Genomic DNA, 27,692 nt, shown 5'->3' on the forward strand with positions numbered 1-27,692 from the left:
CCTTCCGGGACTGAGACGACCAATCGCAGCCCTTGGATGGGGGTGGGGGCTGAGAAGAGGAGCTGATTGGGCCGACTCGGAAAGCCTTCGAAGGAGGAAGAAGCAGTGCGTGCGACGTCCCTTCGGTTGGCCTCGGAGAGCACGCGCGAGGCCCGCCCGCTCGCATTATTGCAAAGCCTGGCGTTTCACGTAGCAATAGTAGAACGGATTAATTGAGAAGGTGGCGGCGGTGGTGGCGTTTCCTTTGGCTGTGTTTGAGAAGACGCGCGGAATTGCAATGAAGCTGACCGTTTGGTAGCCGAGGGCGGTGTTATAAACTCGGCTCGGACTGTTGAGGGTCTTCAGTCTTTTTCAAGCGCGTCAGGCACCATAACTGAATTGTTAAAAAGTTGTAGCGCAAGGATTAGGCGGTGCGTGCAAACCCGGCCATTTATTTGAACCTTTTAGCAAGGTCTTAAACGCGCTTGACCGATAGGCTTAAAAAATGATATAAAAATATCTTTTTTAAAAAAAAGGGTATACAGATTTTTGAAAAGTAGAATGATAAAAAAAAGTCTATGGAGATTCTCAGTCGTTCAGACCGTGGTTGTCCCAAAGGTGCTTTTCAAGAGACTTCTCTTATTGATTATTAATTTAATTAATTAATCAGTTAATTAATTAGAGTTGGAAGAGAGCTTGTAGGTCATTTAGTTCAACCCCTTGCCCAAGCAGGAGTTTAGTTTCTAACCATGGAAATAATAGACTAAATTTACTGAAAACAGATTTTTACACTATAGTAATAGTAATAATAATCTTTAATATATTAAATAAATCTTTAATATATTAAAGATTTATCTTTTAACTTTAAAAAAATTGACAAGTTCTTGTGAATTTGCTCCACTTGACCACACAGTTGACTCGGGTAGCTGGGGGAGAGAGGGATATAAAATGGACCCAGTTTCCTTGGGCTTCTTATGTACTGTAAATGGTTTGTACTTAAAAAGAGTTCAGATTAGAAAAAGATACAGTGGTACCTCTACTTAAGAACTTAATTTGTTCTGTGACCAGGTTCTTAAGTAGAAAAGTTTGTAAGTAGAAGCAATTTTTTCCATAAGAATCAATGTAAAAGCAAATAAAGTGTGCAAACCCATTATTAGGAAAGAAATAAAAGCTCGGAATTTGGGAGGAGGAGAGTCACTGCTGAAGGAAGAAGGTGAGGTGAATCAAAAAAATCCAAAACTTTAAGGCTTTAAAAAAAGGATTCTGAGGGGGCGAAGAGGCGCACGCACCTCTCATACACCGGGCGCGAGGCTGCCTCCCATACACTGCCAGAGAAACTCAGGCGGGCAAGAGTGGGGAACCTCCCGCTCCTTTGACCGAAAGGTGGCTGCTGCTACCTTCTTCCTACCCATGCTGAAGGGCTCCTCTCCTCTCCCTCGCTTTGTAGCCGCCGCCTTTCCTTCATTGTGGTGACTCCTCGGTTTGGCTGCAGCCGAGTTGATTCGGCCAGGGCGAAGCACTCCCTTTTGCCTTTCCGTGCCTACAGGCTCTGGGAGGCAACCTTGTGCCGGGTGTATGGGAGGCAGCGTGAGGGTGTCACCACACCACAGTGGTTTATTCCCTCTCCAAACGCCCCGAGAAAGGAAAACGCTCCATTCACTCTGGACTGCCAAAGCGTCCTTAAGCACCACCGAAAGGCTCCTCTGGCAGCCCAGAAAAGCCTGAGATGGCCAGGATTAAAGGGGGAATGGCAGGAAACTGGCCAGGCCTTTGTGCCGCTCTCAAATGTCCTGGGAAATTTTTCCAGGCTGTTTTGTGAACACTTGTTTTATGTTGTGTGAGTCTTATATTGTAATTAAAACTAATTTTAAAAAAAATTAAAAAGGAAATTTTTCCAGGCTGTGGTTCTTAAGTAGAAAATGGTTCTTAAGAACAGCAAAAAAATCTTGAACACCCGGTTCTTATCTAGAAAAGTTCTTAAGTAGAAGTACCAGTGTAGTCACATTAGCTTCTTGCTTGTGATTGAGGATAAAATCCCACTGTGTGAGAAAGGGAATGTTTACAACATTTGGATAAATTCATTTCTCTGATAGAAGGGGAAAAAATAGGGGCTTTAAAGTAGAAAAGAGGAGACCCAAGTGGCAAGAAAGGTCTGGAGATTAGAGAATCTATTTTAATCATGCCATTTTTAGACTCTTAATTACTTGCAGAGAACAATGAAATAAGATATTTTAAAATATAACAATCCCAATTGTTAACTGCAAGCCTGCAGGTTATTAAGCAGAAGGTGTCCCAGTTAAGAAATGCAGGGATGAGTCGGGGTGGTGGAAGTCAGTTGCTGGTTGTGTTGCAGGGGACACCACTCCTGCCTCTGATCAAAAATCCAAAGTCTTTAGGTTTAGTGCTTTCACATTAGAATTCAATCAACCAAAACCACTGAAAATTCCAAGACAGTGATATGAGGAATTTTGTTCTATTTTATTGGCTATTACTATGTGGCATTTCATCTTTAAACACAGTTGCTTTAGATTTATCATAATTATCTGCTATCTGAGCTTAAGTGAAAAAAGTCTTATTTTTTATTCTGTGTTCCAATAAAAGGCCTAACTAAGTACAGAAAATGAAGATCAATGATCCTATTTTGTCAAAAAATTCCAAAGAAGTTCAGTGTCAATTGAATTACTTAATGATGTATAAATAAGGATTTAAACCTGATTTATATCAAGAGTTGCAGATTAATTCTATAGGAAAAAGGAATGTGAAAGAAATTTTGATAACCATAATGACAAAAGAAAACAGATGGTTGTATATATGTGTTTAAATTATAAATTATATATTAAATTGGATCTCAATTTGCACAAGAGTTTCTGAGACTACAGAAGCTTCTTGATTTATGGCCAAAATTGAACCCAACATTTCTGTTGCTAAGTTAAGACATTTGTTAGGTGAATTTTGCCCCATTTGATGACCTTTCCTGCCACAATTGTTAAGTGAATTCCTGCAATTAAGTTAGTAGCATGATTATTAAGTGAATCTGGCTTCCCCATTGTGTTTGCTTGTCAGAAGGCCACAAAAGATTATCACAATACCCTGGGTTGCTGCAACTATCATAAATATGAGTCACTTTGCCAAGCGGCTTACCATGTCATGTGACCCTGAGAATGCTGCAATGGTATGTGTGAAAAAGCTGTCGACTCACTTTTTTCAATGCTGCTCTTAACTCTCTAAATAAACTTACAATTCAGAGACTGTATAGCCGGGGTGGCGCAGCAGATAGAGTGCTGTACTGCAGACCACTAAAGCTGACTGTAGATCTGTAGGTCAGCGGTTCAAATCTCATCACCAGCTCAAGGTTGACTCACCCTTCCATCCTTCCGAGATGGGTAAAATGAGGACCTGGATTGTGGGGGCAATATGCTGGCTCTGTTAAAAAGTGCTATTGCTAACATGTTGTAAGCCGCCCCGAGTCTAAGGAGAAGGGCGGCATAATTTTAAGTCTAAGGAGAAGGGCGGCATAAAAATAAAATCAAATAAATAAATCAAGCTATTTTTTGTTCTTAGTTTTGAATATGGATGTAACAATGAAAAAAGATGACCTTGTGAGGATTATTACATTTACACCACCATTGTATAAGCAACGTTACTATTTTATTAAGCAGTTGGTGGATAAACATAAACCTAAAAAGGTTAGTATGTGTAAACTATTATTTTTCAGTACAGTATGTCTGACTGCATTAAAAGTCTAATCTTTAAAGTTATTACTTTGCTGTGATAAAACACAGTTAAAAAATTGAATTAGGGATTGTAATACTATAGGAAGACTCCAAACAACTAATATATGGAGGATTTATGTATTTGTCATGAATAGTATAAATTGTATATTTTTTTAGTGTTTAGTAATTTTTACACTAAGGTAAAGGTTCCTAAACTTTCTTATCCCATGGAACCTCTAGTAGTTCCCAAACTCTGCACTGTAAGAACCCCAGAATAGTTAGACAGTTTTACAGTTTTGTTTAGTAAAATATTGTGTTATGGTTGTTCAACGCATCGCAGAGCACAGATTGAGAAACACAGTGCTGAGGGGTGTACATTTTAAATATTGTGGTTATTATTCAAGTAGAGCCTCTGAAAAAGCATTTTAATAAAACAGCAGATCCTTACTCAGATCAGAAAAAGAAAGGGTAGTGGTTAAGTGATATAATCTGAAGTCACAAGTTTGTTGTCCTAATAATAGTTTATTGAAAAGCCACAGTTTAGCGAGCCATTTGAAGACAATTAACAAGAAACAGCCTTGAAATGGAATATTTAACTTTGTGGACTAAAGACATCTGGGGAAATTTGGTGGGCCAATTTGGATTATTAAGACGATCTGATAGAACATTCTACAAAGCAAAAGAAGAAAAATTGAATAAGACTTAAAAATTTAGAAGATGCAAATTGGAAAATTTTAAGTACTATAAATTTAGAGGATTGTTAGGAACAGATCCAGGACTATGTAAATTTTATTAATACTGGTGTTTTAGGCGTTTCTGGACAATTGGGATATTGAAATTTTGGTGGCATATTGAACAGTGATTGGTGTAGTATACCAGCAAAAATTCTCAGAGGAGGCAAACAAATGGAGTGTATAAAGAAATATTGATGTTTCAATGTATTAAGGGAGAATAACAAGGAATCATAGGGTGATGATACAATTGATACTGGGAGATTAGGAAAACCCCAGTAAATGTCTATAAAAAACGAACAAAACATTCAGAAACTGAGAATCCAGAAAGAAATGAGGAAAGAATAGAGGAGATAATTCCAAAAATTATACAAGCAGACAAAAAAGATGGGAGAGAGCAATAATTTTTAACAAGGAAGAAATAGAATATCTTTTTTAAGAGTTCAAAATATAAAAGAGAATAAAGAGAACGATTCCCTAAAAATAATAGGGGATCTGTGGATGGGTGTACTAGAGATTCAACATCAAGAAAGAGATACTGTGGCAGGGGAAATATTTAAATTAAATAAACGGGATAAAAGAAGTTACAAGATACCAGAGGAAAAACAGGAAATCACCAAAAAGTTAATAAGACTTGAAATTCAAAAAAGGGCAAGAGATGATGGATAGATACAGAACATTTTTAACATGGTTATTTTATTGAATGTTAGTAGAAAGTAGAAATTAGTACGGAAAATAGTATGTCTACTGAAACACATAATTACTATGTATACATAAATGTTAGTTGAACACACACACACATATACATAGATACACCATATTTTTGGAGTATAATACGCAGCTTCTCCCCCCCTGAAAAAAAGAGTGTGAAAATCTGGATGTGTCTTATACACCGAATGAAGACCCTCTCGGCCTCTCAAGTGGAAGTTTTAGAGGCTGAGCTGAAAAAAAGTAGTTAACTTGTTGCTAAAATTCACCGCTGGGAACAGCTGATTGGGGGTATTCTTGGAGGCTGATCCACCTGCCAATCAGCCTTTTCCTTGTTTTCTTCCCCCAAAATTAAGGTGCATTTTATCGAGGTGACTGGGGCACGTACTTGTCCACCTGTCTGGGAAGAGTTTGATCTGGTGACACTTGATGAAGTGGACAAGGCCATTGGAGCTGTGAGTTCCGCCACCTGCTTACTGGATCCGTGTCCCTCCTGGCTGGTTTCGGCCAGCAGGGAGGTGACACGGAGCTGGGTCCAGGAGATTGTCAATGCTTCCTTGGGGAGTGGGGCCTTTCCAGCACCCTATAAGGAGGTGCTTGTACACCCCCTCCTCAAGAAGCCTTCCCTGGACCCAGCCGTACTTAATAACTATCGTCCAGTCTCCAACCTTCCCTTTATGGGGAAGGTTGTTGAGAAGGTGATGGCGTTCCAGCTCCAGCGGTCCTTGGAAGAAGCCGATTATCTAGGTCCCCAGCAGTCGGGTTTCAAGCCCGGTTACAGCACGGAAACTGCTTTGGTCGCGTTGATGGATGATATCTGGCGGGCCCGGGACAGGGGTTTATCCTCTGTCCTGATGCTCCTTGACCTCTCAGCGGCTTTCGATACCATCGGCCATGGTATCCTTCTGCGCGGGCTGGAGGGGTTGGGAGTGGGAGGCACTGTTCTTCAGTGGTTCTCCTACCTCTCCAGTCGGTCGCAGTTGGTGTTAGTGGGGGGTCAGAGGTCGACTCCAAGGTCTCTCCCTTGTGGGGTGCCTCAGGGGTCGGTCCTCTCCCCCCTGCTATTTAATATCTACATGAAACCGCTGGGTGAGATCATCCAAGGGCATGGGGTGACATATCATCAGTACGCTGATGATACCCAGCTTTACATCTCCACCCCATGTCCAGTCAACGAAGCAGTGGAAGTGATGTGCTGGTGTTTGGAGGCTGTTGGGGCCTGGATGGGTGTCAACAGACTCAAACTCAACCCTGATAAGACGGAGTGGCTGTGGGTTTTGCCTCCCAAGGACAATTCCATCTGTCCGTCCATCACCCTGGGGGGGGGGGAATTATTGACCCCCCTCGGAGAGGGTCCGCAACTTGGGCGTCCTCCTCGATCCACAGCTCACATTAGAGAAACATCTTTCAGCTGTGGTGAGGGGGGCATTTGCCCAGGTTCGCCTGGTGCACCAGTTGCGGCCCTATTTGGACCGGGAGTCACTGCTCACAGTCACTCATGCCCTCATCACCTCGAGGCTTGACTACTGTAATGCTCTCTACATGGGGCTACCTTTGAAAAGTGTTCGGAAACTTCAGATCGTGCAGAATGCAGCTGCGAGAGCTATCATGGGCTTTCCCCAAAATGCCCATGTAACACCAACACTCCGCAGTCTGCATTGGTTGCCGATCAGTTTCCGGTCACAATTCAAAGTGTTGGTCATCACCTATAAAGCCCTTCATGGCACCAGACCAGGGTATCTACGAGACCGCCTTCTGCCGCATGAATCCCAGCAACCGGTTAGGTCCCACAGAGGTGGCCTTCTCCGGGTCCCGTCAACAAAACAATGTCATTGGGTGGGGCCCAGGGGAAAAGCCTTCTCTGTGGCGGCCCTGGCCCTCTGGAACCAACTCCCCCCGGAGATTAGAATTGCCCCCACCCTCCTTGCCTTTCGTAAGCTCCTTAAAACCCACCTCTGCCGTCAGGCATGGGGGAACTGAGATATTCTTTCCCCCTAGGCCTTTACAATTTATGCATGTTATGTTTGTAGGGATGTTTGGTTTTACAATAAGGGTTTTTTAGTTGTTTTAGTATTGGATTCATATGATGTTTTTTATTACTGTTGTTAGCCGCCCCGAGTCTACGGAGAGGGGCGGCATACAAATCCAATAAATAAATAAAAAATAAATAAATAAATAAATAAATAAATAATCTGGTGCTTCTTATAGTCTGAAAAATACGGTGTGTGTATCTATGTATATATGTGGATGCATATATGTGTGTTTTGCTAAATTAAAAAAAACACATTATAGTATGGTTTATGGCATAGTATGGCTTCTTTAACTGGATTAAAATAATAATTGCTTAATGGGATGTGTGAACCTATTAAATTAGAGATATTCTAGTTTTAGGTAAGCAAGGTTCATTTTTAGTAGTCATATACCTGTGCAATTTTTAATATGTTTTTCTAATATATGCATGATAATTTTTGCATACAGTTGCTGTATAAAAGCAAGTAATAGGATATTGTTCCCTTAAAAATATCACAGCAATTTTTTTACAGTGCTGTAGATCACAGTCCTCTGTCACCACATAATAAACTCTAATCAAGCCTAGGATTAAATCAGCCTTCATTTTCATTATGTAAGAAAACTCTGTCAAATAAGTCTTATGTGTGTTTTTAGGAACTATATTAATTTCAAATTAACAGGTAGCAGATTTGGGATGTGCTGATTGTAGACTACTTTGGATGCTGAAATTCTGTAGTTGTATTGAAGAACTTGTTGGGCTAGATATCAGTGAAGGAGCAATGAAAGACAACATGTAAGTCGATTACAATAGAATTACAGGGCCAAAAAGATTTGGACTATTATAATACATGTGAACAATGGTATCAGTGAATTGAACTTGGAAAAAAGCAAAGCAATAGCTAAAAAAGTACCATAATACGTAAATATGTAAACACAAATGTGTTTATAATAATGATAAATGAAATAAGATTAAGTGTAGAGCATCAATGCTTAAACAAAAATGGAACTTTGTAACAATATAGAATTGCTCAAAAATTATTGTAAGTTACCGGTATATTAAATAAAAGATTTGAAAACTAATAAAATTTAATTTTAAAAAAGAAAACATGTAAGTCAAATATTTTAGTTACCATATTTTTTTGGTGTATAAGATGCACCTAGATTTTAGAGCAGGAAAGCAAGGAAAAAAGTATTCTGAACCAAATGGTGTAGTATTATATAGAGTCCTGGCAAATGGACCAGGCGATGTTTTGAGGTGCGGAAGCAGCAGCCAGCGCTAGCTGAGGCTGCTGGAGGTGAACATCCTTGCTGCCAGTCAGCCACACTGTGAGGGAGTGAACCGCACTCGAGGGGGCGGAGGCTGAAGCTTGCATGCTGGAGAAGCAGAGGTTGCCAGCAGCAGCGGCGATGACTTTCCTGTGGTGCGGCGGCGGCAGTTTTCCCATATTTTGGTGGCTGCAGTGGAAGCCAACTGCCGCCAAACCACATGAGAAGCGGCTGCTGCAGGACTACAGGAAAGCCACCATTGCTGGACCATGTGAGAAGCTGCAACGCCACCACCGGACTATGGAAAAGCCTCTCCTGACTGCTGCAAGAAAAACTGGCGGCTGCAGATTTTCTCAGGCAGAATCAGCTCTCTAATTCCACCCGTTGTTGCCGTTGCCGTCATCACCCAACTCCCCCGCATGCAACAATCGGTGTATAAAATGCAGTCAGTATTTGAAACACTTTTTTGAGGTGAAAAGGTGCATCTTGTACACCAAAAAACACGGTAATTTGGGGAAAACAAGGTTGTGTGCCCCAAAATTACCTACCTATCTTCCTTTCTTTCCTTCCTTTCTTTCCTTCCTTTCTTTCCTTCCCTCCCTCCCTCCCTCCCTCCCTTCCTTCCTTACTTACTTACTTACTTACTGTCTTATATACTTATTTTCCACCATAATTTGCAAATAAATTCATTAAAAATCAGACAATGTGATTTTCTGAATGTATTTTCTCATGTTGTCTCTCATGGTTGAGGTCTACCTATGATGTCAATTACAGGCCTCTCATCTTTTTAAGTGGGAGAACTTGCACAATTGGTGTCTGATTAAATACTTTTTTTCCCCATTGCATGTCACAAAAAATATGATGATAGATGAAAGAGATCTCTTGGTATCCAAAGAAACAGTATCCATGTCATTCATAAATCAGCCAGACATTATTCAGATTGTACCAATAATGTACTGGATGGAAGAGAATATTAAAACTCAAGTATTTTTACTTACACAGTTTTCTTTCATGTTGAATGACTGAAGCTGAATTATGCATTCATGATTTACAGCACTCCCAAGGTGAAAAGGGAAGATGTGTAGACAACACAGTGCTTTCATTCTGTGTAATGTATTTGTTTCCAGGTATATGTTGTCTCCTCTTCCTAGTGACTATCTTCAGCCAAGTGAAAGACAGCTGACAGTCACACTTCTTCAGGGTTCGGTTGCTCACCAAGATCCTTATATGCTTGGCTTTGATATGGTAACCTGCATTGAACTGTGGGTATTCCTTTGTTATTTCATTTTACCATATTTTTTGGAATATAAGATGCACCAGAATATAAGTCGAACCTTAGCTTTTGGGGAGGAAAATAAGGGGAAAAACTCTGCCTACCAAGTATTCATCTGACTAGCGTCCTTAGTCTGCTCAGCTTCAGCACTTTATTTTATCCCCTGGTTAGGGCTTTAAAAAAACCTTATTCAGAGAGAGTAACAAATAAGGAGCCTGCAAGCCAGTAAGAGCTGGGAACATAGTTAGCACCTGGTTAGGGGTGGAAAGAAACTTATTCCGAGCATGTAGAGCAATGAAAAGAAGGCTGCAAAGACTTATGGCAGCAAAAACATTCTTCAGAGAGAGTAGCAATGAAACAGCATGCAAGCTGGTAAGAGCTGTGAACATCGTTAGCACCTAGTTAGGGCTGGGAAAAAAGCTTTAAAAAAAGCTATATTCAGAGTATAAGATGCACCCAAATTTTCAGCCTCTAGAGAGGAAAAAGGTACGTCTTATATTCTGAAAAATACGGTAGTTGATGAATGTTTAAAAAGCAAACTTAGATGACTAACACACACACATGTATGCATGTAGACAGACAGACAGATAGATATATATGTATGTATGTATGTATATATATATATATGTATACATATATGTAGATCTTGGCATATTCGGGTTTTTTCCTGTGTAGGGTTGATAGAATCCTGGCGATGTTTCGACAAGGTCCCACTCATCATCTTCAGGCTCGTGCGTTCGGCTTTGTGCTTTGTGTTCGCCCGAGCGCAAAGCCAAAAACACCAGCCTGAAGATGACAAGTGTGACCTTGTCGAAACGTCACCAGGATTCTATCAACCTTACACGGGAAAAGACCCGAATAAGGACCCATGGCTCTTGTGGAAGAAATTTTATAAAACCTTTTATGACATCAAAATTATAATAATAAGTTTATGATCTAATGCAAAATGTCATAAACCATTTCCTGTGCTGATATTTGACTCTGCTATGCAATTCAGAATGGGCTGTCTGCAGCTACGTCTTTAAATCCATCCTGCCTTTTCCAGTGAAGGCAGAACATTATTATTATTATTATTATTATTATTATTATTATTATTTATTATTATTAGATTTGTATGCCGCCCCTCTCCGGAGACTCGGAGTGGGTCTAGTTCTATCATTGTTGAAGGCATTAAGGAAATTGGTGAAGAAATATCTCTGAAAGAATGATTCAAAGGATTATGATCTAGGATGTTTCTATTTCCTTGTTCTTGGCAAAGTTTCATAAATAAGTACTGTCTTCTCTTAGTTTTCTAATTTCTTAGACTAGAGAACAATGCAAATATGATCTGGAAGTAAAGAAGTATAAAAGCCCAATTTTTATACTGGCAGTGCAGTATATTAAAGTTAATTTGTGATTCAGGGTAAGCAGAACAGTGGTCCTATTTCTCCTACTCCGGTTTCTTCATCTGTCCAACATTTGAATATTGGTCATCAATTCTGTTCTCTGAATCATTTCATTGTAACAATTGCATTGAAATCCTGCAATATTTATTTATTTGATTATTTATTTAATTATTTATTAGATTTGTATGCCGCCCCTCTCCGCAGACTCGTTAATTGTTAAAGTAAATATATTCACTTGATCTGAGAAGTAAAAATATGTTTTTCACAATTTTGTACTTACAGAATAGAACACCTAGAGGCAAAAGAGCTTGAGAAATTTCCAGAAGTAGTATTTGGTTTCATGTCTCCAGCCATGATTGTAATTAGCACACCAAACTCAGAATTCAATTATTTACTTCCAATTGTATCGTTATTTAGACATCCAGATCATAAGTTTGAATGGAATCGAGCACAATTTCAGAACTGGTAAGTTCCTTCAATCTTGTAGAAGTTTTGTGGTGAAAGAATAAAGAACAGATACGGATATTTCAATGTAAAACTAAAATGCAAGGAAACAAACCATTAGCCACTATAATTCTGAATGTATGGTGGTTCTCTTTTCTTCCTCGCTGATGTTATTTTGAAAATGGTACCTTTAACTATTCCCAGGCTTGCACTACTTTAAAGCAGATATGAAAACAGACATTAAAACAATACTACTAAAAATACAAAAAGTCTAAGAGCAACAAAATCATTAAACTGTGTTCAAATCAATCAAAACTTGACAGGCGCTAGTGTAACAGAAAATGCCCAAATGTTTGGCGTTTCAAGAGGTAATGTCTCAAAAGTAATGACTGCTTTTGAAAGAGAAGGGAAAACGTCCTCAGCCAAGCACAGGTCTGGTCAAAAATCAAAGTTGTCTGTCGGACTCTAAAGTGAATTGTTAGAGCGGATCGCAAGGCTGCAGCTCCTAAAATCACTGCAGAGCTCAATATACACGTACAGAACTCAGTTTCTACAAAAACTGTTTGAAGGGAGCTTCACAAATCTGGATTCCATGGAAGAGCTGCAATTAGAAAACCTCTGCTCTCAAAGACAAATGTTTCAAAGCGTTTAGAGTGGTGTAGAAACCACCAGAAATGGTCCCTCAAGCATTGTTTACCCTTTTTCCGACCTCCGGCCATGTTTACGTCTGGAGAATAATTTCATCCAGACTGCCTTCTCCCAACCGTCAAACACGGTGGGGGTTCAGTGATGATCTGGGGTGCTATTTCTTGGAAATCTGCCAGGCCAATGATTTCCCTTCATGGAATAATTAACAGCCATCACTATTTAGGAATTTTGGCTGACCAAATTCATCCTATGGTTCAAGAACTGTTTCCAGAGGGGATGGCATCTTTTAAGATGATAATGCACCAATCCATAGAGGAAGAATTGTTAAAGAATGGCATGAGGGACATTCTAATGAAGTTCAGCATCTCATCTGGCAACCACAATCACCAGACCAACATTATTCAGCATTTATGGTCGATTTTAGAGATTCAAGTAAGAAGACATTTCCACTACCATCGTCTCTAAAAGAACTGGAGGGTGCTTTAACTGAAGAATGGGCTAAAATTCATTTGGAAACAATTCACAATTTGTATGAATCAATACCTTGGAGAATTGAGGCTGTATTTGCCGCAAAAGTTGGACCAACACCATATTAAAAGATATTTTGATGATTTTTCAAGATGTTTCCATTTCTTTGTCCACCCCCTGTAGAAAGTCATTTCCCAGTAGTAGAGAGAGAAATGGTAGAACTTAACAGTGTATCACTACAGTTGGGAAGTGCTGCCTTCCCTAAAGATGACAGTGTATGAGTAGGTATGTGCAGGAATAAAAATCTTCAAATAATTTAGTCCCAAAGAATAATGTAATTTGTACATTAACACCAGTACTTTAAATTGATTCTATTAATGAAGCAGGAAATAATGAAAATCAGACCAATAATATTTTACTGTCACCAGTTTTGAAATGATGACAGTAAAAGAAAACAAAAACCACAGGAGTGATAGTGTTTTGTATTTAGGGTTATCATATCTAGTTGATTTAACAATAACCCCAATGAGTAGAAAATAAGTAGAAAATGATATAACAGGTCAATCACATCCATTCGACATATTTGTAGGAACCCAGATTTTTAAAAGAAATGTATTAAAGTGAAATTTATCATCTTAACCTTTCTGTTAGAAATAAGTTATCTTGAAAAGGATTGTCTAGTGATATTCAGAAATACTGTCTGATTGCTGTTGAATTTACTTTTGCTTCATTATTGCTCCTAGATTCAACATACCAAAATTCTTTTTTATCTGTGAAAGCCTATTAGTGAGCGGTTTAAGCCATTTGCTGCATGTTTAATAGTATGAAGTAGAGATGGCCACTACCTGGAAGTTGCTGCCTTTCTCTTTTTGAGGCTACAGAATTAAGAGTTGTTAGCGTCAGCCCTATTTGCTTCCAAATATGTTGTAAAAAAACAAACAAACCAAAAGAAGCACTGCAAAACCGGGGAGACAATTTTTTGATTACCAGCTTTGCATGTAGGAAGCATGATAAAATTGTAGCTTTATTTCCAGTAGTCAAAGATGTCCACGTCACTGCTTTAGCAGGTACATTCCCATTGCAGTGATAATGGAAAAGGAGAAATAGGGTGTCCTTCCTACCATAAAGTCTTACTTTTCCTTCCTTCTTTCTTTCTTGACCCGTTTTCATAAGCATGGCCATGTATTGTTGTGACACTCTAAGTCAGGGGTAGGCAAAGTTGGCTCTTCTATGACTTGTGGACTTCAACTCCCAGAATTCCTGAGCCAGTCATGCCAGTCAGAAATTCTGGGAGTTGAGATCCATATGTCATAAAAGAGCCAACTTTGCCTACTCCTCTCTAAGTGAATAAAATAATTTCTTCTGTTGAGCTTTTTGCTCTCTTGTTGCACTTAAGATATTTCCATACTGAAAGTATGTAAGAGTAGACATAGAAGATTAGAATGTGTGATGTGCATGTTTGTTAGAATCAACCACTTCAAATTTAATTTTTCTTTCCTCATAAATTTAGGGCTGCAGATGTTGCTGCTCGTTATGATTACACAGTAGAGTTTACTGGAGTAGGAGAACCACCTCATGGGAAGGATGTTGGATTTTGTACACAAATTGGAGTGTTTGTAAGAAAAAAACTAAGAAATGTCAAGGCTGAGAAATTTGAAGAATATCAAAGAAGTGTTTATAAAACGGTAGGTAGGCTTCCGCCTCTTTATATCAAACATACTTTAGGTCAGGGTAGCTGTAAATGTGCTTCCCCTATTGATTTTGCATGTCTGAAGCTGACTGTGAAATCATTGTAATAGGACATTGTAATAATTGTAAAAGCGAGCTGGCTCCCAAGACCCAAATTGTAGGTAAAATATGTCAAAAATGAGATGAAATCTACTCAATGAAACAATTATATCTTGCATATTTATAGTTCTACATATATACTTGCTTAGCAATAAATTTCAGGTTTAAGGAAATTTATTTTCTATCAGCATGTAAACAGTGGACTGTAATAACTGTTATTTGTGCAAAATGTCAGATAAGATATACTGCTTTATGTATTTTTTACTTGTTCTGAGCATATTTGTCTGGGTCCTTATGCTTGTTATTCGTTTCTGATGTTCAAATTTTATGATTTTTCCACGCTTGTTTTATCATGATTTTGCCTTGTGCAATGGATTGCATTTGATATTTCATCATTAGATTCAGAGACCATTCTCTGCAAGAGGTGCAATTAGCTGTTGATGGGCACGTAGGGAATACTACTGTTACTGGAAAGTGCACCGCCCTAGCAAAACCGAAGAATGGTAACTGGAACTAGAACACATATAGCACATTACTGGAATCAACATAATCGTACTGAATTGCATTGATTATTTCTGTTCAAAGAAGTAATTTCTTCTAACATAGATCTGTTTGATCTGAATGCCCTTATGTGAGGTTTTGATGCAGAACCCCACGTTGTGAGCCTCCCAAACAGCATCAAAGACCTCCTGTCAGAGCCGTTAGTCTCCTATTTGTCATCACAAGTAATTTGTCACTAAGTCAGGAATTCCAATCTATATGTCATTTCTTAAGAAAATAGTTCAGTCACCATTGGCAATTAGAATAAGCAAACACGAACAAGAGTCATGAGCTGAAATTCTGAATGATTGATCCCAATGAAGGCTGAATGCAAGTTGGCTACATAAATCTATCTGCAGGCAATTATCAGCAATTATTTTGACCTGGCCTTTTGCCTAGTGAAGAGCCTAATTGAGTAGCATTGATTTGTAAGTGTTGTGGCTGAGGATTGGGTTGTTGTAGCCATCATCTCACTGCTCCAACTGATCAAGAGATACCTGTGGTTGTTCAGCATGGCTTGATGATTCCTGAGGCTGACAAGCCACAGGCTCAAATGGAACAATGTTGCCAAATGAAGTTCTGAATCTAAATTGTGGCCCATGACAAGTAGACACTAAAAAAGAAATACTCGGTGCACTCTTTGATGTTTTTCCTTCCATTGAAGAACTCTCAGGAAGGATCTTTACGTATTGTGCATTTAAATTGGGATGGGCATCTACACAGAAAACTATAAAGAAATACAGTGTTCCCTCGACTTTCGCGGGTTTGAACTTCGCGAATAGCCTATACCACGGTTTTTCAAAAAATATTAATTAAAAAATACTTTGCTGTTTTTTTCCTATACCACGGTTTTTCCCACCCGATGACGTCATATGTCATCGCCAAACTAATAATTTTTGCAAATACATAACAAAAATAATAATTATCGTTAATAAATAATTATGTTTATAAATATCAGGACCACTAAGTGTCATATTCAATGGTGAGTACCAGTAATAATGGTGAGTAAATGGTTGTTAAGGGAATGGGAAATGGTAATTTAGGGGTTTAGTGTTAAGGGAAGGCTTGTGATACTGTTCATAGCCAAAAATGGTATACAGTATTTACTTCTGCATCTCTACTTTGCGGAAATTCGACTTTCGTGGGCGGTCTCGGAACGCATCCCCCACGGAAATCGAGGGAACACTGTACTAGTTGTTCATAATTTGATTCTGATGTATTGTAAACTTGCCATAAAGTTTAAAGTATAGTGTATAGTGCTAAAAAGCTAAATATGTAAAGGTTTTAACTAATTGATGTGCTATATAAATATTTCGAATTTTGTTTTTTCTTGAGAAAGGTTTTCAAAGTCATATATCCAAGTCTTAAAGATGAAAAATATTTGCAGACTGCAGTGGTCAATGAAGTTTTTCGAGCAGCAGAGATAATTGCAAAGAAACAACTGGACTATAGAAAATCTGAATGTAAAAAGCACTGCGACACTCTTATTGGAACAGAATCCCAATTTCAGCAATCCAATTTCCAGAGGTATTTGGATGGTTTTGCTTTCTCTGAAGCCGATAGTAAAATTATGCAAACAATGGCTAGGGAAAATGTCATCTATGTACCTCTTGCAAAAATCTTTTCTTTTTCCAAAGTGAGGCAACTTTGTGGTACTTTTGAAAAACTCTGTAAGCTCATAACTGGCAAACTTACACTAAACCATGATGGTTCTGCAGTGATGATTGAGATGGAATATGAAGATGAACGACAGGATGATCAGAATGAAAAAGAACCAGTCCTGTCACAAACAGAACAGTCTAGTAATTGAAATACTAGAAATTGCTGGTTTAAAATTGGACTTAAATACTATAATCAGATGTAACATTTTCACATTAGTGTCCAAGAGTGGCACTTGTTTTTTTTTCCACCTGAGGAAGATAGTTTGTTCCCAAGAGGCTGTTGCCCACAAAATGGATGAGGTAATGTTATATTAGATACTAATTAAAGGGGAGGGGAGAAATCCTCCCTTAAAAGTGTAACAAAAAATTAAAAATTCAAACTCAAGTAAGCAATACAACTTAGAACAAGAAGTACAGTTTACTACAACTCTGAATATGTTTGAATGCATATGAAAAGATGTAAGTCTAATCACAAAGCAAAAAAATAGTTATTTAAAATGTTTTAAAAATGATTTTCCTAATTTCAATACTGGAAAAAGTAAAATTTAAGGTGTTTTGTACTAAAATATAGAGATTGCTGTACCAAAGATCATTAGTATATACTAGATAAAATGACGTATTTGCTGGTAATACTAAAATGTGGTGAACATTAAGTATTTAATAAACCCCCTGCAATCATGTATTATGCCTTTGAACTTTTTCTCCAAATGTCTTGTTTCTGTATTACAAAATAACTTCCCAATCACATGTTCCATGTTTCTGAAATTGACAAGCATGCAGTGATTGATTTGCAGCTGGAAATAACAGTACAGATGGTTTGAGGGGATAACTATACAAATAGTTTTGATCTTGCTTTCAAATTCTATCATTGCAGGAATGACAGAAACTGATCCTGCCACAATTCTTTTTTGTGATGGACATTCTAAATATAAAATGCTGTTAGTGATAAGATGCAACCCTCACTTTGGTGTCATTAAACTCGTTTATATCAAATATTTTCCCTCAAATACAATAAAATATCTTCATTCCATATTTAGAAATATAAAGCCTCATTGTTGACAAATGATTTTTCTATAATTGCAGTTTTGAAATATTGCTAAGATTGCTAGCAATGGGGAAGTGCATGAACATTTATGCTACTTTTCCAATGTGGCAGTGAACAGTTCTATTACCTTCATATACAAGTAGTACTGGCATGCTTTCCTAAATACTAGTACTGTTTCTCACCTTACACAACTTTTAAGTTGTTTCGAGTTTCACTTCCAGAATTCCCCATGTTGGATGCAGAATTTTGGCCCTTGAAGTCTGCATATATTAAAATTGCTAAGGGTGTGACACTATATTAGATAATAATGCTAATTATATCCAATCCTTCGCCCTCCCCCATATTCTTGAGAAGAGTGGAGACTAGCATGATTTCAAGGAAAACTTCCTATAACAGTTTATTTAGTGAGTATTTTTACAGATAAAACAGGATTTTATCATATTTGTATAGCTGGTCATCTCATACAAATTCCAGGCAGCATAAAATATTTTAAAATATTATAGAATAAAAATGCTCAAATTAAATGAAAATAGCATGCAAAAAATGTGAGTTATAATTAGCTGTGTCAAGAATCTCTGTTGGTATGATACATAAGCGTGGCAAACAAATCTAGTAGAAAGCCAGATTCAGTAAACGTGAAGTTACTTTCTGCATAAAATGCACATATTAGAACATCAGTCGCTGTAATCGGTACTATCAAATCCTTAATTCTGTGCTACGTAGCACCCAGAAGCAATCAGGAAAGGAAAAGCGGCAGACAGATCAAGGAGAACCAAGAAGACTGCCTTTCCTAGACCCTTATAAAGGACATCAGTTAGGACAAGTAGTGGTTCCTCAGTCCAATGACCAGGAATGAAAAGTGGTGTGGAACACATCCAGATCATTAACAACCACCTTCAGGTGAGTCTTACCTAGAAAGGAGCCAGTGTGAAGTAGGGCGATTTTAATGCATTTACAATATTATGTTCCATAGTCAAGTTCCATAGAAATCAGTTAGGATAAATATGAATCAAGAGGCCCTGCAAAGCTACAAATAACCACATGCTCAGATCTTAGACTCTGAAATGGTTATATAATACAAAACTGGGTCAGATGGTATGTGACAGGTACTGACATCAATATAAGCAATGGGAGGATATTTCACCTTCAAAGTTCCTTATGAGTTGTGTATCCTGTACTATAAAATATGTTTCATGTATTTTTCAAACTGGTTAACCAGGTTATTATAATATATTAAGAGAAATACATTTCTTGGCATCTTTTATTGCCAAGCTCTATTTGATTCTCTCTAATTCTTCTTTACTAAAATACTTCACTGTTGAGGCTGAAATATTCCATTAGCTTGAGTCTCTCAAAGGTGTCTGAAGACTGAAGATTTGTCAGTATGTGTGATGTAATGCATGTCCCATCTTTTATGTGCATGCATGGACCATTGCAATGTAGCTACTAAAAGGCATGGAGTTTGCTTTGTGTTGCCTTAATACTTTGCCACTCCCCACCCCCAAATGCATAGGCGCTCTTTTGTTTAAGGAATTTTCAAGTCTGGTTTTCAATTTAAGCCAGTACATTAGAGAAACTAATATTCATGAGAAAACAGAAAGCAACGTGACCAGGTAAGCCAATTTACTTTAACTTATCTATTTTATAGAAAAAAGTAAAATAAAACCATTGATTGCACTCAAAATCCATTTTATAACAATTTTTACTACACTTAGCAAATAGGTGAATTAATAATATATTATCAATATCTTTAAGAGTTCCAACAAGGGAATGGAACACCTTGAATAGAATTATTGGCTCAAATAAGCCAGTTATTGAGTGGGTGAGGAGGATAGGTAGTGGTGGCAGTGGCTTGTGGTCTTTTTTTTTTTTAAAAAGGTGCAAATAATTTAAAAATCCTTTCACTTCATGTTATTTTCAGGAAAGATAATCTGCTTTCTTTGGAATTCTTATCGTAGGGCGGAAAAGTAATGCAAGAAAAATAAATTTGTGTGATGATTATTTTAAAAAAGAACACCAATAAAAGTTGAGGACAAATTTTATTGAATTTGTAAGTTCACTTTACAATGATAAAAATGCTGATTTTAATAAAAAAAACCATTAGCATGTCAGTATACAGTTTACACAAGTTTAATGCCATATAAATATGAAGATCATTTTCCATGTCTCAGATTGTACTGGAATCACTTCATTAAAATAATACAATTAATAAAAGTGCATGATATTTGTTCAAACTTTACACAGAAGAATACATACAATGAGCACATGGAATAAGAGCTACCATCAACATGTTGAACGCCAAGTGAGAAATTCCCTCTGTACTAGTTCTAAAAGGAACAAAATTGGATATCTTTATATGGACTAATACTGCATTTGATTGTACTAATTATATTCACTGTAGAATATTTAGTTGAAAGTGATAGTTTCTCATTATGGGTACTGTAAGTGACCCTATCATTTATTTAAAAGTGTGCATTCTCATAACAATTTGCTATTTCTCTAAATGAGTTATTTTCCAGGACTTAAGATAATTCCTCAATAAATTCAAGCACTATTTTAGGTTCGTTTTACTTAACTACACTACTAGCAAGTTCAAAGTAAATTAAAGTGTATTTCAAAATAAATCATGTGCATTCTCTTCTCATTATTTTAATAGCAGCTTAAAAAAAACCACTTAAAGTCAAGTTAGAACAAATTGAAACATAATAGACCACTGTTGGGTACCATAGTAAACAAATATTATTTTCAGAGTTCACACGTGATTTCAGCAAAAAACCTATGATATTTATAAAAAACAGTATTTCAAACATTAAAAATCCTTCATTTAACTAAAAATAACTCATACTCTTTTCAAAAAGAATACCGTGAAAACAGTAAAAATAAGACACTAAATGAGATATCTATAATTAGCTTATTAAAAGTTATTTTTAAAGATGTATCAATTTCTATTATTTAAAGATATGAGACCAGCTACTAAACAATTATTGATATAGTTTAAGATTATTGGTAGTTTTCATACCATTAACAAAAAAGAAAAGAAAAGGTGTTTCTGCTGTCAGATAATGCTTTGTTTAAATTGTTGCATAGGCAAATTATATTGTTTTGTTTATACAAATGTTCATGCATCACAGTTCTGCCAGGAGATTTCTTCTGTGTAAATCTAATTAAAATAAATTCTATTTAATAAGACATGGGGAAAAAAAGCAATTTAATACTGGACAGCACATGCGCAAGGCATTCATCCATGCAAGTGTTTGCACAGGTGATGCTGCATCTGAGAAGCATTTCCTTCATATGTGGACCATGACTGGCAAACATAATGCAACAAAAACTAAGGAATTTAGTTTACCTTAAGTTGGAACTTCTAAAATAATGGATTATACATAGACCAAAGTAACCTTTATAAAGTGCTTATCTTTATAGCGGTTTACTATTTAATATTAAAGCTTCATAAAATAGTACGTATTTCCTTTTCCCTTAGAAACAAGGCACTCTCAAATGATATTTTCCAAGCTTTCTCTGCAAATCATCTTGTGAGCTCAAAGTTCTCATTCAATCCTGTGATACAGATTTAGGTACAGACTAAATGTCAGTCAATACAACCTTATACTTTTTCATCGTTTTAAGAATACATACAGCACCTGTGTGGCTCTGAGTATATTCAACAGTAATAAAATATGCATATCGATCCTATTTAGGGCTACTCACCATTTCAAGTGATAACAAAAATACATTACTGAAATGCATGTCACGTTTTAAAACGACACGTTTATAAAAGTACTACTCTCTCAAAACACTTCCTTGAATGAGTACGTCCTATATTCTATTCTGATTTGCCTATAGAAAACATTACTGAAGATCTGCTTAACAGACAACTGATTTCAATATAGGTTCAATTATATAGACTTTTTTTCCTCTTTCCAAAAAAATAAAATAAAACCCCACCCCAATTTGATCTACATATGGAACAATGCAACAACTCCATCAACAAATCTGCCAACAAATTAGCAGCATGCTAAAAATGGGAAATTGCCCTTAATAAGTGGTCTCAAAAGAAAGTGTTTTCAATACAAAGTATCTGAACAGGTATACCAGTGTATTCCAACTTTCAGAAGATCGCAACCTTCACAATATTGAGAAATAAATTCTGAAATCCAATAGCTTAATCCAGTTCTTCTAGCGTTTTATAACTACTTGTTCATATGCTCCTGATCCTGCCCTGAAAGATTAACAAAAAATTAGAAACAAAAGGAAAGGTTGAACTTGTACAGGTAGTCCTCACTTAATGTACACTCATTCAGTGATCATTAAAAATTACAGTTGCAATGAAGAAGGGAAAATGAAAATGGGTCTTAATGGTTGTAATGTCTCTGTAGTCATGTGACTGTAATTCAAGCATTCAGTGATCTCGTAGTATCAATCACCATTTGCAAACTTCACTGCTGGCTTTCAATGATAGAAGACAGTGGGAAAGCTGGGAGGTCACAAATGGTAATTATATGATTATCCGATGCTATGACTTTTAGGATTCACCTAACAGCTGCAACTGCAGGAACTACAATCATAAGATCATAGAACATAAGAAAAGCCATGCTGAATCGGGCCAAAGCCCATCGACTCCCGCATTCTGTGTCACCCAGTGGCCCACCAATTGTTCATGGGGAACTTGAGCAGAAAGAGAAGGCAAGCCCCTCCCTTTCCCTTGCCCCCCAACAAATGGTACTCAAGGGAATCCTGCCTGCCTCAACCAACATAGAGGCGGCACTTGGATATCTGTTTAAGTCAGTGTGATCATGTAACATTGCACTTTACAAATGTGCTGCTTAGCAAAGGAGTTCTCATTGGTATGTAGGAACTACCTATAGAGCAATTTATGCTTCTGCATACAGTAGAAATTGAATACTGCAAGACATCTGTTTTCATTTTAAAAACCTGTTCATGTATAAGTACCAGGACATAATGTTAGCACATTCTGTGCTCACATGATAGAATGAAAACATTGTCAGAAAGATTTTTCATATCAGAGAGGCACACTGGGCAGTATGGATGCAATAGCAAGGTAAACATTTGAAGTCACATTTTGTTGTGCACCTTTTTTTCTCCAGCAAATAATGACTAATAATTTCACTTCTTCAAGTGGAAGTTGGCATAAATCCATATGAAAATATCACCATTTATATATTTATCTATTTTTTTTACAAGGTGTGCTTTAAAAAGAAGAAACCCATCAAAGTTACATTGAGTAGAATCTCAACCCAAATGGTTCTTTGGAACTATTTTGATTTAATCATAATACGAAGGCCATAATCTTAGAAACAAGAAAAGGGGGAAAGCAACAAAGCTCATATGGGAGACTGACAGCAAATCTCAGGTTTGTAGGCTTAGCTTGCCATTGTATGGGAAAAAAACTATATAAATTATTTCTATTTCATTGCCAATTGAGTTAACTTTTAACCATATATTTGATGAGAAAAAATAGATAAGATTATTTGGGGAGAAGGTTTTTATATTAACATCTGTGTTTCAGAAGAAGCCAGAATGTTAAAGTATTAGGGGGTTCTGTAATCCACTCACCCATTTACAAGTAAGTTTAACCAATGCTTAAAATGCAACATAAATAAATGCATTCAAAGAATGAAGAAGACCTGTCTTTTATGCTTGCAAGTTGGACAACTGATGTAATTTCTTCTTCTTTTATATATGTAATTTTCTTGTTTTCCTGTTTGTTTCATGTTTCTCCATCTTCAAGCTACAGTATATAAGATTAAAGTTTTTGACGCTTTACAGGAGTGATTTAAATCAATGTTTCTCAACCGTGTCAACTTTAAGATGTATGGACTTCATTTCCCAGAATTCCTTAGCCAGTATATCTGGCTGAGGAATTTTGGAAGTAAATGTTCATACTTCATAAAAATGTCAAACTTGAGAAACACTGATTTGAAGTGTTGGGATATCGTTTCCACTTGCTGATTATGTCATAGATTAAAGGATGTGTTACATTAACAACATACCTATTAGGTAAGTGATGACTTCCAAAGGCAGTGCTCCCTCCAGGACCTACAAAAAGTCGTAGCCCTTCTTCTGTAAAAATAGATATTAAAAAATATGCAGTATTACTATGTTTGGCAAGCTGTTTTGTGACATAACTATGGTACAATCAATGTTTCCCATCTCTTTCTTCTAGCCATAAATATGGCTATGAACATTTGAGAGCAGAAAGAGATATGGGAGAACTTTCAAATAAGCTGGAATTGTGGAAACTGCAAACCCCTACTTTAAATTACTATATTTCTGCTGCACGAATCCCAGAGACCAATTAGGTCCCACAGAGTTGGCTTCTCTAGGTCCCGTCGATGAAACAATGTCGTCTGGTGGGACCCAGGGGAAGAGCCTTCTCTGTGGCGGCCTCGATCCTCTGGAATCAACTCCCCTCGGAGATCAGGACTGCCCCCACCCTCGCCTTTCGCAAACTCCTTAAAACTCACCTTTGCCGACAGGCATGGGAAAATTGATTCCCCCGGGCCGTTCCGTTTTTTGCATGGTTTGTCTGGGATGTATGACTGTTTTTATATTAAGGGTTTTAAACTGTTTTTAATCACTGGATTTGTACTGTATTTTGTTGTTGTGAGCCGCTCCGAGTCTCCGGAGAGGGGCGGCATACAAATCTAATAAATAGTAATAATAATATTTGTGTGTGTGTGTGTGTGTGTGTGTATTTATCAAATTATAGATATTTAATAAATAAAATAAAAATACAGTTGTCAAGAATATTAATCCTATAAATGCATTTCTAATTTGAACAGTTGTTTTTCCTAAGAATGTCAAAGGATTTAATGCTTTTATCAAAATAATCAAAGCCGCACTGAGCTGCAAGTTCGGCCCCTGTATGCATGCATTTATCGTGTAACACTCTTTGCATGTTGCCCCTTTGTGTGGCTGCTGCTATGTTTCTTTAATAGGTGCTATTTTTAGTACCTTTAACAATTACTATATCATTAGTGATTTTACTCCAAATAACCTAAGAGTTGAAATGACAGATAGGCCAACAGTGTATTCTCAGGTTCTCATACTTGTTTTACAAACCTTCTGCACTTGAGTCCAAACTGAAGTCTTGAGTTTGCAGTATTTTTTCAACAATATCATCTGCATCAACTCTTGTTGCATCAACCCTCTTCAGCTGTGATTCCACAGAATCCTGTTTTACTGGTAGCCTATGAAAAATATAAAATATCTAGAAATGCTATGTTCCAGAAATAATCAACAACTACCATATTATTAAACCTTCCATTGTATTTATTGTTCCTCATTGTTCCTATCACCAATCTCCTCCCACTTATGACTGTATCTTGTTGCTTGTATCCTTACAATTTATATTAATATTGTTTCTGATTGCTTATGTACCCTATCATTAAGTATTGCACCTCATGATTCTTGACAAATGTATATTTTCTTTTATACACACTGAGAGCATATGCACCAAGACAAATTCCTTATGTGTCCAATCACACTTGGCCAATAAAGAATTCTATTCTATTCTATTCACCTGTTTGAATTTTCTGAGAGTGCATCTTTCATAGTTGCTTTCAGATTATCCTCAGTGCTTCTGGATTCAGTCTCTTCACATGGCTCTAGAATACTACTTATACCAGTTGATGTGCTTCCAACAGAGGTATTTCTTTTATGACAGAGATCAGAGAAACTGGATGATCTGGAATGTGCAGTACTGTATCCTAAAATACATTAATTATTAATTCGGAGCCATTAGTCTGATGCCATGTCATGTTACATGTTTCAAAGTTTTGTAAATATTTCACAAATATTTCTTAGAATTCTCTATTTACTTAGTAAGAAAATTTCAATTTAAGAGCGTAAATTGTGAATCAATAAAACTTTTTTCAAACAAAGTTATTTATAAGCCCTAAAGGTATATTGCAAAGACTAATCGTTTCACCTGATACTTTTGATTGTTGGCTTGCATAACTAGAAGTCCTAGAATGTCCACATGCTCCAAGTTCATCTGGGGTCGAGATGCTCTTGCTTGTAAAATCTGTTGGGAAAAAAAGTCATTGAACAGCACTACTGTTGTATTATTTCCTCAGGTAACTGGACTATTTGTAATAAAGACTTGATTAAAATCAGTAGTTTGCTGAGTTATTCTCTAATATTATACCTCTGCAATATATATGAGGAATTATTAGCATGCAGATAACATTAGGAAATAATTGTAGGTAACTATGTTAACCCATTTACTTCTCTAACAAAGATTTGTCTTGATTCCTGTATTAAAAATCCTCTATTCTGTCTTCACTTAGCTTTGATCATTTAAAAATTATATTGAAAAATAACTCCATCACATCTGTTATCATTATAGAGGACTAAAAGCAACTGTAATTTGTAATCTACTAAGGATGGGTATTAGTAAATCATGTTGGTCCCCACATACCTCTACATTCCTTTTTTAAAAGCCATCCCAACATTTGAATCAATGCTGGTAATTAAGAAATGAGTTACACATTCCAGCAACAAAAATTGCTTGAAGTTTAAACAAATTTGAAATGTAAGATATCACATATTAGAATGTTTGTCTATATTTAAAACAGTCTGTTAATAAATACCGTGATTCCCAGAGAATAAGACCCTGACTTATATTTTTTTGAACTTTGAAATAAGCGCTTGGTCTTATTGCCGTGCACTCAGAAGTCGGATTGGGCTTATTATCAGGGGATGTCTTATTTTTGGGGAAACAGAGTAATTGTAATGCAAGAAGGCATTCTCCAAAATAACATCCTAGCTTTTTTAAGACTGTAATTTTTCACAAAACAGATAATCCTAAAATTCTATGTCCCTTTATGCTATCATGTACATTGAAATACTATAGGTGTCTGTCACAAGGATGGGAAACTGTATCATACACCATGGCATATAAACACTGAGTGATTTCCACAATGATGTTATATATGATATTGTTGTGTATTCTAGATACCTATAAGTAGTACTTTTTGTCGGGATGGAGAGACCCCCTTACCTTAGACAATTTTCAGCGCGACACTTTTAAATAGCCATACTGTGCATGTTTATTAGATATATCTGATTAGTTGATTTGTCATAGAGAAATATTTGAAAGAGAGCTATGCTGAAGTACATTTAATTATCTTAAGAAGCCTTATACTGAGTTAACTGAATAATTATTCGTTTTCCTGTGGCTGATCGCCTTCCAAAGTTTCCTACCTGATACAGTCAAATGTGACCCTATAGTGTTCTCTGCGCCTTTTCTGTCTTCATGCAAGGATTCTGATTCTCCAGCAATTGGTATAGACATTGCTGTAGATGGAGGTCTGCAATCAAAGAAATGTGAGATGAAAGGTTGTTGTGTGTATACTTGTGTATGCACACCTAAGGGCGACAGACTTTATGCTATAGTTCATCAATAATTTTCAGCTCTCTAGACATTTAATCTCTTACTCAGGATTTGGTTTGACTCAGCAACTAGATAATACTGCAAACTTTAATGAAAATTTACATAGCAGTTAATTGTCGATTCTGGAGCAAAGAATGTATAGAGCTTTCATATATTTGTGCTGAAGAGGTAAACTGGCTTTTCCCTCCTATTTTTAAAATGAATGGCTATTTGGTGATTTGATTGGTGGTTTTGGGTAGCTGAGAATTGTTGAATAATAGTTCCTTGTAGTCTGAGAACTGGTTGCTGCTTCATCATTTTCAGGCATTAGAAGGGGAAATATGCATGCATTCTAACAGTACTGCAAAGAAGGATAATTTATAAATAATAATTCTGGGTGATGCTCGGACTGAGGAAGAACAATTGCAAAAAATTATTGGGACTTGAAGGTCGAAGGTGAATGCTTATGAGAAAAGAAATCCATTATTATACCAATCATGAGTTGAGCCCTGGAACGATACCTAAAGAACTTCCTTGGTAACTGGAAATACTGAATTTATCAAACCTGAACACCCACTCTACTTGGAACTGTCTATATTCTTTTAATTCTTAGTAATTCTTAGGTCCATGGTTAAG

The 27,692-nt window shown here is 36.9% G+C and overlaps 2 protein-coding genes across 6 annotated transcripts in view; one reads left to right on the forward strand and one right to left on the reverse strand.

Moving 5' to 3' along the window:
• The first annotated feature begins 41 nt into the window (after positions 1–41).
• HENMT1 (HEN methyltransferase 1) lies at positions 42–17,294 on the forward strand. Of its 5 annotated transcripts, none has more exons than XM_070746412.1 (7): positions 42–410; positions 3,541–3,665; positions 7,822–7,934; positions 9,535–9,669; positions 11,348–11,530; positions 14,136–14,310; positions 16,293–17,294. In XM_070746412.1, the coding sequence occupies exons 2-7, from the start codon at positions 3,549–3,551 to the stop codon at positions 16,761–16,763; spliced, it is 1,194 nt and encodes a 397-aa protein (XP_070602513.1). In that variant the 5' UTR covers positions 42–410; positions 3,541–3,548; the 3' UTR covers positions 16,764–17,294. The 5 variants fall into 5 exon arrangements, with proteins under 5 accessions (XP_070602513.1, XP_070602510.1, XP_070602511.1 ...); XM_070746409.1 differs by having other exon boundaries at positions 69–597; XM_070746410.1 differs by having other exon boundaries at positions 69–294; positions 3,524–3,665.
• A 2,385-nt stretch (positions 17,295–19,679) lies between these two features.
• EEIG2 (EEIG family member 2) overlaps positions 19,680–27,692 on the reverse strand; it is a 32,331-nt gene continuing 24,318 nt past the window's right edge. The window contains exons 6-11 of the mRNA XM_070746424.1: positions 26,888–26,994; positions 25,611–25,706; positions 25,203–25,389; positions 24,743–24,870; positions 23,671–23,740; positions 19,680–21,878 (exon numbers count right to left, since the gene is read on the reverse strand). Coding sequence (XP_070602525.1) covers positions 21,836–21,878; positions 23,671–23,740; positions 24,743–24,870; positions 25,203–25,389; positions 25,611–25,706; positions 26,888–26,994 — 631 coding nt within the window. The 3' untranslated portion in view covers positions 19,680–21,835. The remainder of the gene's footprint in view (positions 21,879–23,670; positions 23,741–24,742; positions 24,871–25,202; positions 25,390–25,610; positions 25,707–26,887; positions 26,995–27,692) is intronic.

Source organism: Erythrolamprus reginae, chromosome 3 (assembly GCF_031021105.1).
Source record: "Erythrolamprus reginae isolate rEryReg1 chromosome 3, rEryReg1.hap1, whole genome shotgun sequence".
Lineage (NCBI taxonomy): Eukaryota > Metazoa > Chordata > Lepidosauria > Squamata > Dipsadidae > Erythrolamprus > Erythrolamprus reginae.

Excerpts from the sequence above, each read along its gene's own strand:
- HENMT1 (XM_070746409.1), top strand. The coding sequence starts at position 558 with ATGGAGATTCTCAGTCGTTCAGACCGTGGTTGTCCCAAAG. Across the intron at positions 9,670-11,347 it reads ATGGTAACCTGCATTGAACT|AATAGAACACCTAGAGGCAA; the intron begins GTGGGTATTCCT and ends TTGTACTTACAG. Across the intron at positions 11,531-14,135 it reads CGAGCACAATTTCAGAACTG|GGCTGCAGATGTTGCTGCTC; the intron begins GTAAGTTCCTTC and ends TCATAAATTTAG.